At 41.6% G+C, this 13,910-nt stretch overlaps 1 protein-coding gene across 8 annotated transcripts in view; it reads right to left on the bottom strand.

Annotated features, from left to right (window-relative positions):
• Nucleotides 1-89: 89 nt before the first annotated feature.
• The window catches only part of rab15 (RAB15, member RAS oncogene family), a 224,357-nt gene continuing 210,536 nt past the window's right edge, over nt 90-13,910 (bottom strand). For 7 of the 8 annotated variants that reach the window (XM_069917397.1, XM_069917398.1, XM_069917393.1 and 4 more), the window contains 5 exons: nt 5,504-5,564; nt 3,769-3,846; nt 3,599-3,688; nt 2,637-2,702; nt 90-707 (listed from right to left, as the gene is read on the bottom strand). In XM_069917397.1, the coding sequence (XP_069773498.1) occupies nt 549-707; nt 2,637-2,702; nt 3,599-3,688; nt 3,769-3,846; nt 5,504-5,564 (454 nt within the window). In that variant the 3' untranslated portion in view covers nt 90-548. Of the gene's footprint in view, nt 708-2,636; nt 2,703-2,860; nt 2,923-3,598; nt 3,689-3,768; nt 3,847-5,503; nt 5,565-13,910 lie in introns of all 8 variants that reach the window. The other variant, XM_069917395.1, reaches the window with a different exon arrangement.

Genomic DNA, 13,910 nt, shown 5'->3' with positions numbered 1-13,910 from the left:
ATGTCCTTGATATCACAACCTCCAACCTTACTATAAGAAAGAGTAGAGTGTAAGGAGATACACTGGTTTTAGAAATTATTAAGTGGACAAAGGAATGACAAACAAAGGACTTTTATTGAGCTTGGCCAAAAAATATTAAAAGCATATTTTACAGAAACTAATTACACGAATGGGGATATTTCAATAACCTGGTATGTCGAATGATCTTGAGATGCATAACCTAGAAGGGCCATTTACATACAAAACAAATACCAAAGGAACAGTCTTGTAGAAACTGGGCGACTGGATCATCTGTCAATGACCTGCACATGAATCACAGCACGGCAATTGTACAGAATGCACAGGAGACAAACCTGGCCCGAGAGGTTGTTGAATCACAGAGCTGAGACAAAATACAACACCGATAAGAATCGACTGTAAGAATTACTCCAACTCAAGGGAGAGGCAGGATTCAGATGTGTAGTTAAGGTGACACGACGTAAGAGCAGGCAACCAGGTCTTTTGAGCACGACTCAAATAGTTGAATTGAATTTTTCTTTTTGCTGTTTCTAGCACCAACAAGCTTTTTGTGAACTATTGATCTGTTCAGTTTTGCTGTCATCTTCTTCTAAATCAGCAATGCCAAGTTCAACAGGAGTTGACAGTCGAAGTCCATCAAGCTCCTTCTTGTGGGCATGTAACACTAGTTCTGTCAGACGAGTGAACGACTGGAAGAGAAGTATATCAAAATGCCACAGGGTTACAAGACCAACAGTCAATAAAAGAAAATCATAAAGGTACAAATGCAGGAAATCTGAAACCAGAACAGAAAATTCTGAAAACATTCAGAAGGTTGGGCAACATCTGTGGAAGGAGGAACAGTTAATTTAGGTCTGGGATCTGTCATCCAATTGCTGTACTGGATTTCCTGATGTGAACTGTTTCTCTTTCTACAGATTCTGCCCAACCTGCTGAGGGTTCCCAGCACTTTCTGTTTGTGTTTCAAACCAACTATAATGTTTAGTTTTGGAACTGGTGTGAATACATAGGGGTAACTCGTCTTTGGTTCCTGCTGTTATGTGTGGGATTGGACTCATCTCTCATTGTACTTACTGTTCAAATCTGAATAGATCCAAATATGCAGAGAAGAAGCCCGAGAAGTGATTAAGAACAGTGCACACATCCAGCGCAAAGATGGCTGCTTCTCTCCAATATACCTCTCATCCCTCCTCAACATTCAGTAACGCCACAGTTTAATATTCAAGGAATGAACAGTGAAATAATTTGTGCTAAAGCAACAAATATTCTTGAAAAAGGGTTTCTTTATAAGTTCTGTCTTGCAAGTGGTTTTAAACATAAAGAGTGAATTATTGAGTTTAGATATATAATCATTGAGTGATTTAACAGTAACATTCTTGTCTGTTACATTCCCGGCCAAACTCATGTCCTTACCAATACTTCTTGTGGCATAGTTGTTGGTTCTTAAAACTGAGGGTCTTTTTTTTAATTTCAACATATTACTTTAATCTCAAAAATGGCAAATGTTTAATGTCACCACTTTTCATACCAGCCATGACATTCTGTTTACACCACGTCAGTATGTCATCGATTTTCCTTTACAAGTAGTCCACAGAGATTTTACATGGTTGCAGCCCCTATGTAACGGTGTGAGGTCCTTAAATTGTGGCCTCTCCCAACTGAGCCTATGCGTCAAGTGCTTCAAGCATGTGGCCTTGGGATCTAAAAGCTTGGCAGTCTACCTCGCTTGGTTGTAGACTTGCACTTGAGTTTGTCCCTGGCAGCATCCCATTCATCAGAGTCCTGGTTTACAGATGTTACCATGAATCTTGAAAATGACCAATGCATTGCTTTTCATATTATGAAAGATTGGGATGTGTCGCCCCAAAGAGATAGGCTGAAGGCCAAAGAGTGAGATTTTCCAGGTGGTATGTTATGTATTAAGATATTGCATTTGGTACATGGTAATATTCAATCATCTATGGTTTTAAGTTCAACTAGACTTAACTGCTTCAAAATGCACAATTAACATGAAATGTCCACATTCATACTGAAATTTTAGGTAGATGAGAATTCGGCATGACATGCCAATGAGTGGAATCTAATGAAAAAAATTATGAGTTGGCTGGAACAAAAACTTGATCAATTGGAGGTTCCTTTCGACCAGAGTTAGTGACCTTTGTCAAGGCACACAATCAGTGGACAAAGAAGGGAAATAGGAAGAAAAAAAACTTTCATTTAATTCTAACATAAAGAAAATGCTTTTATCAAAGTGCTTGTCATAATGATTATCCATTTGACAAAACAATTTGTTATTCTATTTGTAAATTGTGGCCAATATTCCATTTACCCCAGACTATAGAGCTGTGTCCTCCAGTCTTGAGTCTCTGTGTAGTGAACCTAGATGTACTATATATGGAGGCTATTTAGACACGTGAAGGCATTTTGGACATGATGTGGGGTTATTCTTTCTATCCCATAAAGATCAGTGCAGGCAGGGTTATGAGTTGAAGGCCAGATCCAGTACAATCTGATCCATTAATTTTTGTCTGTTCTAGGACAATGCCATCAAATAAACAATGGGCCTCATTCTGTGGTGTAAACCTTTACAGTTCTTTGAATATATTGCTTTCACTGACCTCTTTAATGTTATAATTGGTGCAGGCACTTGTTTCAAAGAAGTCCATTCCATATTCCTTTGCAAGCTTTGGAAGGAAACATTGAAAGTAAATTTAACAACGGATCGAACGGTGAATACAAAATTGCACCTTTTAAAAGCAAACAAATGATAATGCATTGCCGGCTCATTGGTTTTCAATTCCGGGTGCTGGTGGGTTTGTTAGATCCTTACACAATTACTTACTTCATGCTCATTGAAGATACCAGAAATGCAGCACGACTTTTAGCCAAATAGGAGTCAAGAGCCTAAGAAAGAGTCAGTCATTCAAGCTCTCTCTGCCATTCGTCAAGATCGTCATTCATATTCCACCTTATCTATAATTTCCTCCTTAACCTTTGATTATCTTAATAAGTCCAAATCTATTGATCTCTGGTTTGACCAAACTGAGTGACTGCCTCCACAGTCCTCAGAGATAAAGGGCTCCAATCTGGGGAATATTTGTTGCACTCCTTCAAGGGCCAATATACTCTTTGTTTTACAAAATGAGATTAAAATTGTACACACTGTGCCCAGATGCAGTATCACTTCCACTGCTTAATTTTAGTATAGCATTTGTTTTACCATACAACAGAAGCCATACATATTGTACAGTAACTGCAAAGTTAGACAGCAGCTCATTTATAAATCTCTCTCAGGTTTGGACCCTTAATGCTGATAAATCATTCTCAAGGGTTCAGCACTTAAACTGCAGAATCTCCCCCCCAACAAAGTCCATAAAACTTGGCCGTCTTAGTTCAGCAACAGGATGGCAACAATTTGAACCTGTGATTTGGAAAGAACCATGATTTTACAATGACTTTTTATTTTGGATTTGGTCCTGACCACTGAACTGCAATAACATCATCTTTTATATATAAAAAAGCATTACTCATCATTCTAACTCTGCTTTGTAAATGACTGCACTGAGGAGCAAATACGTACCTTTTGACCTTGCTTGACACCTACTTGTCGTTTCTGATCTTCATCAGCTTTATTGGCTACGAGAATTTTCTGAACCCCTTCTGGTGCATACTGGGAAGAAACCATACAGTATCAGAAACATATTAAAACAGATTTGTTCACGGTGAAATGATGCAAAGTCCATCTCTTACCTCATCAACATCACTGGCCCATTTGATAATATGTTGAAAGGAACGCTCACTTGTGATATCATATACCAAAAAGATTCCCTGTAAGTAAAGAGAAATGAATCTTTTTATTATAAAGGTTCATGGAAAAGCAGGCATACCCAATGACAGCATGTCCAAAATGCTTCCAAACTATGCGGTTCAGGCAGCATCCGTGGGGAGAAATGGCCCAACAACACTTTGAGTTGGGGTCCAAAACTGATTAGGGGTCCTGACTTGAAGTGTTGACCAGACTGGCTGAATGGTCCTGACCCAAACCACTGACTGACCATTTCTCTCCATGGATGCTGCCTCACCCCTGAAGTCCCTCCAGCTTCTTCCCATTTGCTCAATCTGTTTCTCAATCCAAACCACAATTTTGTTTGGATTGAACAATCAAGGCCAGGGTTGCAGTGTTGAGTCCTGTGGTCTGAAAATTCCATCATAATTATTTTTAGATCATGGGCAGTTCCCTCTGATGCCAAATTCATAGTCTCTTTTGCAACTGATTTCTGACTTTAAATTCAAGGATTCTTGACACATACCCTTCACTTCTATGCAGGCTTGGGCACCAACACCCTATTTCAAATGGGGTGGGGGGGTAGGTATATGAGTATTGGATAGAACCTGAGGCACAACTTTGATGTCAGTGAGGACACCAGCATGAGGAAGGAAAAATACACCCCCAGACCAGTGAGTAAACCCAATGTACAATATATTTAACTCCACCTTAATAATATTTACATTGCGTGACTGAGTTTATAGAAAGTAGTTAAGATGTGTACAGTCAAAAGATTACTGTGTACAGTCAAATGAGTGCAGCACGGTGCTGACCACAACGGGGCCAGAGTTAGAATCCCATGCTGTCTGTAAGGAGTTTTGTATGTTCTCTTCCATGTCTGCATGAGTTTTCACAGGGGGGCTCCAGTTTCCTCCCACCATTCAAAATGTACTGGGGGGTGTAGGTTAATTGGGCAGCATGGACTCATGGGCCAAAAGGTCATGTTAATGTGCTGAATGCCTAAATTTAATTGTGCAGTGGTGAATAATGATATTTTTGATATCATTATTGTTATTTGATAGTTTATACCTTGAATATTTTGTTCTTAAAGGATTGACTGGGATAGGATATAAAAAAAAGGAAGTAATCCACCTTAACCATATAACCATATGACCATTTACGGAGCGGAAACAGGCCATGTTGGCCTTTCGAGTCCGCACCGGTTCACTAGAACAACTCCAATAGCTCAAATCTCCCGCTCACCGCCAATAACCCTCCAACCCCCTCACCTCCATGTTCGATCCGCTCTCTGAGCTGCATGAATTAAATCCCTTAACACCCTGCTAAAGAAGGGCAGGTGAGTTAGCCCTGGCCAATATTTACAACTCAACAACCAGGTTACACTGGACAACGAAGATTTTGCTTCCTGAACACTTTTGGGTGTATTTTATGAATTTTGGGCTGCTGATCACGAAAATTAATCTTCCTCTTCCTCTCTGGGAGTACCAAGACTGATCCTGTCCTGTTGAATCGCAGTCATGTTTAGCATGAGATCGCAACAAAAATATCAGCATAATTTAACAGCAGTCAAAACCATTTACTCAGTAAATCCTCAGAGAGAGAAAAAAAACTTTGCTTTAAATTGATATTAGTCACAAAGCCCATTATTGGGCTTTTTCATTATTGCTTACAGAAACATAGTAATGTAACAGAGCTCACCTGGGCCCGCCTGTAATACTGCTTTGTGATGGTCTGGTATCGTTCCTGCCCCGCAGTATCCCTGAGAACATGATTTAAAAATAAAAGAGCTGAAATTATAATTGTCAGACCTATTTCCAATTAAAAGATCACGCATCACTCCACAGTCACCAGCTCTCAATGTTCTCAACAGCACAAATTTTCAACATGTTTACAAAAGTATGTTTGAACATTTTCATATGTGCTATTGTGCAGAAACAATACAATTCTATCCCAGCTGCAATGATAAATTAAGTGTGTGTATTCCACAGGGAAACGTCTTCATTATGAGTGTTAAACAAACCATTTTTGCTTTTTAATGGGCCCATCACTTTCATCATAAGATCTGCAGATATGGTTTTGCTTGTCTCACAGAGTATTTCCACAACAAACAATCAAAAATTTCTCAAATGCTATTTCCGTGGAGACAGTCATGGTGTCTGAATAGACCTCAGCTGTGTTGTCATCGGACCCTTTTTTTTGTAGGAATGCTATTCAAATGCTGAGGGCCACATCAAGCTGGAGCCATCCTGCGCACCTTAAACCCTCTATTACCTGGGCTGGATGCAGAGGGATAGCTGTGGTGATCCTTCTGATCAAGGAGGCCTTTGATAAGGCCTCAGCAGCGAGAAGCTCTCAGTTGCTGTACTGGTGAAGCCCTCTTCCTGACAAAGGCAAGGCTTGAAGCGAAGCTTTGCCTCCTGTCAAACACCTTTTAGATGTTTCTGATATGAATATTCAAAAGCTATTAGAATAGATGTAAATAATTTTAGTAATAAAAATTGCATCACATTAAAAAGCAAAGAAATCATTAAACATGTTAAAAAATGAACTTATTGTTTTATTCCAAGCACAGAAATGTTGGAAGAACGCTCAGCTGGTCTCGCAGCATCCATAGGAGGGAAAGATATTTAACCGACAATTCAGGCCTGAGCCTTCCTCAAGGTACCTTGCCTGGCCCAAGTCTCAGGTCTGAACTATCAATAATATATCTTTCCCTCCTATGGATGCTGTGAGACCAGCTGAGAGTTCCTCCAACATTTCTGTGTTTTGACTACACTCACAGTGTCTGCAGATTTTCATGTTTCACTCCTTATTCGTAATCTCCAGTTTGGGAATCCCAATGGCAATGTAGGAACCTAAAAATTTGAGTGGGAGTGGACAATTTGGCCCTTCAAGCCTGTTGTGTCATTCAAAAGAAACTAAATTTTCCGACAACGTCCTCCTATCCTCTGATGCCAGTGATATTGAGAAATTCATCTCTCTGTTTTGAGCGAATTCAGTAGCTGGGCATGCACAGGCCTTCACAAATGCATTCCCCTCTGAGTGAAGATCTTTCTCCATGTCTCACTTCCAAATGGCCTCCCCCATATTCTGAGATTATGGCCCACTGCTTCAAACTCTTCAGACAAGGGAAGTATCCTCCCTGTCACCAGCATTTTGAGCTCCATGAGAATCTTGTCAGAGTGAATTCTTCTAAACTGCAAACAGCACAAGTCAAGTCTACTAAATTTCTTTTCAAACCATCATTCCAGAACCAGTCAGATGAATTTTCATTGCACTCCCTCCACAGTAAGTATATCTATTTTAGGTAAGGAGACTGAACCTCCACAAGCAATCAATCAAGGCCCTACATAATCAGACTAAGGTATTGAACTCACCACTCCAGGATCACCTAACAGCTTTATGCACAATGTGCTCATCATCTGTGAGAGATGGTACTGAGAACTATGGATTACAGCATTACATTCCCCCCCCCCAATTTTTATAAATGTTTAATTTTTTTTTAAATTCTAGACAGAGTATCGTAACAGGCCCTATTGGCCCATGAACCCGTGCCACCCAATTACACTCAATTGACCTACACCCCCAGTACACTTTGAAGGGTGGGAGGAAACCGGAGCCCTTGGGGAAAACCCACACAGAGACACGGAGAACGTACAAACTCCTTAAAGACAGTAGCGGATTCAAACCCTGGTCATTGATGTGACAAGGTTACATTGACCATGCCGCCATTTAGAGGAAGGAGGGCACTGAGAAATGGGTCATTTGAGTCTTTTCCACCATTCACCAAGCTCGTGTCAGATCTTTATGGTCCAACAACTTACCCCTAACCCATGGCTCCCCCATGCCCAGAAATCTCTGGATCTCTGATTCTAATGAACACAGCAACTGAGCCTCATGGGAGATAATTCCAAAAGGAGTTCCACCTTCTGTGTGGAGACAACTTCTCATCTCCAAATAGCCCATACCACTTTCTGAAATCAGCCCCTCTGCTCTGGGCTTCTCACTCAGGACCAATAGGCTCTTGGTGTCACAGGTCGGGTGGTAAGTGATGTTGGTTGGTAAGTGATATTGGCTCAGGATTTTGCATCTGTATTAATGATGACTGAAGATCTGTGGCAAAATGGATGCACGTTGATACCTTGGAAAAGACACAGAAGCAGAATAAATTGGTGGTGGCTTCTGTGCTGTGTAGTTGTGGAGCAGGTCCCCGTGCTGCAGAACACACTCCTGTGCTACTGGATCGCCAGTGACCTGTAACTACCAAAGGATCTGCACACTTTTTAGATTATATGGTTGCTCTGTATGTTTTGCAGGTGAGCGGCAAAAAGGATATCACTCTCCCGTCCCTGTGATGCCTCTGTTCACTGGTATTCATGATACCTTTTTATCATCTTCTAACTAAGCTTTGTATGTACAGCAGGGTTTTAAGTACACACCCACTGTACTGAGGAAGGTGACAGAAGGCTTTCTTTGAAGTCTCCTGGCCACTTCAATTTACCACAAAGAAACACCAACAATGGCCTTACCAGCACCATTTGCTGCTCAAATTGATCTCTATCAAATATTAATGAGTTGCAGTAAACCAGAAGTCCTAGCCTATCTGATTACAATGTTATGACCTTCCCTCAATATTTACGGAGGGAATCTCAAAGATGAAGCTTCCAAAATTATAGCTCAACCCTAGCACAAAGAGAAATATATGAAGTGAAATTGAGCCAAACTGAGCCATAAGTGACTCCTTCCTCTTTCCACCCCCACCCACGTTTGCCCCACACAGGCATCCACAGGAAACTGAGTCTTGTTAACCTTGAAATGATCCCACACACTCATGGTGTTGCCTCAAACCATAGCAAATAATTGAAGGGTGTTATGTTATTTGATCTCCTTCTTCTCTTTTGCGGTAGTTTAGAGGGGGGTTGGGAGGAGTGGGGGGGTTGTATGGAGTAAAATATCATGCATTTGTTTGTATTTTTACTTTGTATGATTTACTATGATTAATAAATAAAATTTAAAAAACCTTGAAATGAACTCCCTGGGTTTAGGAAGCAAGGTTAATATTCCGAATATTGTTGTAGAACAGTCTTTGCATTAGCCTTACTATAATCCATGTAAAGTTTTAGTTCTGAAGCAAGGTTCAATAACTAAAAGCTGGTTTTAGAAAGCAGAGTCTTTAATGATAAAAATATATCTGCACAGGTCAAATGAGCTGGCATTAAATCCACAGATTTATTGCATTCTAACTTCTTGCCAAAGAAACAAGGGCTGAAATTAATCACACTTTCAAACTGTTTAACTTCCAATGGTTTTAGATTTCCATTTTTAGTCAGACCTCGACAAAGTCGGTGGCCGATTGTTCTGAGATTATGATAAAAATGCATGGCCCCCAGAACAAAAATAGTGGCAGTCCCCGAGCCTCTCCCACTGTTAGGTTGTTGGGGCAACAGATCTACTGCAGGCCTCATCTCCTCGACTTCCCCGTAGCTCTTAAATCAAAAGTAAATAAAATTTCCCTTTAAATTCCCCAATGATCCGACCTTCACAACCAATCAGGGAAGAGAATTCCAGAGATTCACCACCGTCGATGACCCCCTTGTTTGAGGCTCTCCCACTCGTGGAAATATTTCAACATCTAACCCTATGCCCCGTCAGGAACTTATAGGTTTCACTTTGTTCTTGCAAACTCCAAAGAAAATAGATCTTATTTCTTTAGCTGCTCAGATAGGACAATCTTCTCACCCCAGCAATTAGTCCTGTAGATCTCCTTCAGACTGCCTCTGATACCAGTACAAGAGAACCCCCCCCCCCCATCCCATATTACAGGCATTTGAGACTGACAGATTTCACAGATTGCCACCCCAAAAATCAGATACAGAGTAAATTATGAGAGGCATGGATAGGGTGGACAGCCAGCACCTTTTTCCCAGGTCAACAGTTGCAAATACCAGAGGATATCAGTTTAAGGTGGGGGGGGGGGGGGGGGGACATATCAAAGGTATATTTTTTTTACACAGAGAGCAGTGGGTGCCTGGAATTCATTGATGGGGTGGTGGTGGAGACTGGTACAATGGGGCCATTTAAAAGTCTCAGACAGACACATGGATGTCAGAAAAATAGAGGGTTGTAGGTGTGAGGTAGGGAAGGTTTAGATTATTGAGGAAGTTTAAAAATATAGGTCACCACAAAATTGTGGGCTGAAGGGCCTGTATATGCTGTAACGCTCTACATTTGTTCCAATAGAATTTATGTAAGATTAATGCTCATTTGTTGACGTATGTGCAGATGTCGTTGCTTTGCAATATGGAAAGCAGGGATACAGCTAGTAATGCAGGGTGGGGGGGGGGGGGGGGGGGGGGGGGGGGAGAAACGAGCCTGTATATCTTTTTTAAAATCAGGGACTGGAACTGTCCCATAGATATATTTTTTGTTGAATTATCTTCTCAAGGATTCAGTGATTTTTCTCTTTCTGTACAAGATGTATTGAATCTGTGTGGGGGGTCACAAAATAGCCATTTCTCTTCTTGTTGATGACACTATGCATTGAGAGGCAGCGATCATAATATGATAGAATTCACTTGGCAGTTTGAGAGGAAGAAGCTAAAATTTGGGGTGTCTGTATTACGGTGGAGTAAAGGTAACTTTGGAGGTCAGTGAGAGGAGCTGGACAAAGTGGACTGAAAGGGAACCCCAGCAGGGAAGGCAGTGGAGCAGCAATGGTAGGAGTTTTGGGGAATAATTTGTATGCAGCATTCGAATGGGAGGGTGTGGTGATACAAACACTACACTGGCCGCACCCCTACTGGCCTACTGCAGGGGGCAACCAGTGTACCTGCAGGCAGGCAACCCGGGAGGCTGGCCCCACCTGGCCGGCTATCAATCACTGGCCTGTATATAGACACGAGCCGGCCCCTCCCGGGATCAGTCAGACACGTGGAGCCAGCAAAGAACAGTCAGGCACACGTGGAGACAGCAAAGATATTTAGACAAGAGTTTGAGCTGATTAAAGCCTGTAGTACAGTCTTCTTGTGTTTTGTGTTTGCCTGCTGCACCACAGCATATCACAGAGGGTGAGGCAACTGTGGCTGACAAGGGAAGTGAAAGTCAGAGTAAAAGAAAAGAGAGAGCATGAAGTATTGCAAACATTTGTAGGAAGCTGGAGGATTTGGTAGTTTTTAAAAACTAACAAAAGGCAACCAAAAAAAATGTGGCGAATAGATGAAAGGTGGAAGAAAGCTGGTCAATGATATTCAGATATAGAAAGAGTAAAAGAGAGACAAGTATGGAAATCAGGCCACTGAAAAATGATACTGGAGAAGTGGTCATGGGGAACAGAGAAATGGCAGATGAATTGAATAGTATTTTACATCAAGTCTTCTCTGTGGAACACATCAGCGGTGTACCAGACATTTGAGAGAGTCGGAGGGCAGGAGGGAGTGTAATCGCTATTACCAAGGAGAAGGTGCTGGGGAGCTGAAGGTGGATCAGTCACCTAGACCGGACGGACTACACCAAGGGTTCTGAATGGGGTAGATGAAGAGATTGTGAACGCATTAGTAGTGATCTTTCGGGAATCGCTAGGTTTGGGGAATGGTTCCAGAGGACAGGAAGATTGCAAATGTCACTCCAAGAAAGAAAGACTGGTAAGTCTAACTTCAGTGGTTGGCAATAATCTAGAGTCCAGATACTTGAACACAGGGTAAAATAGGCCAATGTCAGCACGGTTCCCTTCAGGGGAGATGCTGCCTGACAAATCTATTGGAGTGCTGTGAGGAGGTAACAAGCAGAACAGACAAAGGAGAGTCAGTGGTCATTGTTTATTTGAATTTCAGAAAGCCTTTGACAAGGTGCCACATTATGAGGATGGGAATCCATGGAGTTACTGTTAGGAGATGAAGAGAAACTTCTTCAACCAGAGGGTGATGAATCTGTGAAATTCCTTGCCACAGACAGCTGTGGAGGGCAAGTCATTTGGTATACAGGTGCTCCTCAACTTATGATGGGGTCGCACTCCGGCAAACCCATTGTAAGTCAAAAAAGAATACCGCACCTACATTCACCTGATCTATTCCTGTTCTGATGAGTAGTGTGGGGATGTAGGATTCCAGTGTCCCATCCCTGCCAAAGTTCTTCACTTCTGCTTTGGATCAGAAGCTAAAACATCTCTGATTCCTTCCTCCCAAAATGCCCTGTCCTTGGAACATGACCTCAACATCTCCCTCCTCAAAGCTGGAGAATGTTTCCAGCCTTTTCTGCTACCTTCATTTCATCCGAAGACTGGAGACGTAAATTTTGCTGTCACTCCGTGATCTTCAGGAACCCTTTGAGCCATCACAAACAACCCAAGTGTTATTTGTAGAGTAAATGCAAACATTCCATTCCCTACAGTCTCTGAATCATTTTGATTATCTGTCCCCAGCTTCAGGTGAAAGGAATATAGGAAAACATGAACTTAACACATCGTTGTTAACACATCGTTGTTAACGGTTGTTTGCCCTGGCATTTCTCAGTCTCAATCATTGAATCGTCTATAATCAATAAATGATTATAAAGCCTTTAGAATCCAGTGTTTATAATAACGTCCAATTAATTTGTAACAACGTGCAAATGAATTTAAAATAGCTGCTGTAGCTAACTTGTGATAACCAGGAATCTCTGATCTTGCTGAAGTCTGCATCAGGGAAATTGCAATCAGTATACTGGATACTGTCTGCTGCAACAGCAAATGGCCAATCACTGCAATGTCTGGCTTTGGCACTGCCAAAGTTGAGGCCATCCACTAACTGGACAAACAACACATCTTCTGTCTCGGCAGTCTTCTACCAGATGTCTTCAATATTGACTTCCCCAATTCCATTAGCCTCACTCCCCTGTTCTTTCTCTCTCTTTCCCTCAGCTTCCAGCTCCTTATCCCTCCTATCAGAGAGCTGGCCTTCTTAGCCCTCTGCCCTCTCTTCCATCAGTTCTCAGCATTTATCTCTTCCACAACCCCCCACCCCCCTCACCTGTGGCCTCTGCTCCTTCCTCTCCCCTCTCCTCCACCTCCCCTACCCCATCCCTCAACCTTTTTATTTAGCCGTCTGCCTGATTTTCAGCACTCTGGAAGAAGGGCTCAGGCCTGACGTGTTAACTGCCTTCTGATTTCTATGGCACATCACCTGCTGAGTTTCTCCGGCACTTTTCTGTACAATATTGGGCATGATATGTGGACTGTGGAAATAGAGAGTGGGGAACAAATGTACATTTAAACAATGCTTTTCCTACCCTTGGAGCTTCACACCCCAAGATGTTTCACAGCTAATGGCTGCTTTTACTATTCCTTCAATGTTTTAGCAAATGATTTTCAGACACCCAGTGTCCCAAACCCAATAAATGAACAGACAATGTCCAACCAGAAATCCTAGATACATTGAGAGTGACAGTATGCATTAAAAATAGGGATATGGAGATAAAAGGGGTTTCTTCTTTACGAAATGGGTTAGCAACAGTTGAGATGTGTTGGCTGTCATTCCTGAGGCAGAAAGACCAAAGGAGATAATATGTCTTGATTTGGATTGTGACATTCTGCCTGCCGAAAGAATTCTAGGGGGGGCAATGGTGAGGGAAAAGACGTATCCTGATGCGATGGAGGAAAGCTAGATTTGTTCAGATGGCTGCAAAAGAGCTCTCCACGTAACACAAGAAAGGAAGCTCACATTTCTGCGCTGCACTCCGCTTATACCAGGAGTTGGCATGATGCCTAATGTGTATCAGGAAGACTGAAAATTAATATCCGTGTTTCATCAGACACACAATATCCTTTTGTTCATGTGCACCTGGCAATATCTGAGAACCTGAGAACAGCAATGATTCATAGAAATGTTTTAATGAAAAAAATTGTTTGGGCAAACCAATAAAAAAAGTTACCTTTCAGATTTAAAAGATCATGCATGGTTATCCAATATTTATTTGCTTATTCATTTATCCACAGGTCATTCTTGAGCTGATAAAGTAACTTTGTGAAATGAATTTAACCAAGGGGACGATCAACTGAACTGATCATTTATATATTTTAAATTTAGACACACAGCACGGGAACAGGAGTGTTAGTATTAGTGGAGTTATCTCA

This window comes from Narcine bancroftii, chromosome 2 (assembly GCF_036971445.1).
Source record: "Narcine bancroftii isolate sNarBan1 chromosome 2, sNarBan1.hap1, whole genome shotgun sequence".
Classification (NCBI taxonomy): Eukaryota; Metazoa; Chordata; class Chondrichthyes; order Torpediniformes; family Narcinidae; genus Narcine; species Narcine bancroftii.
This window is presented reverse-complemented; position numbering and strand designations above follow the sequence as displayed.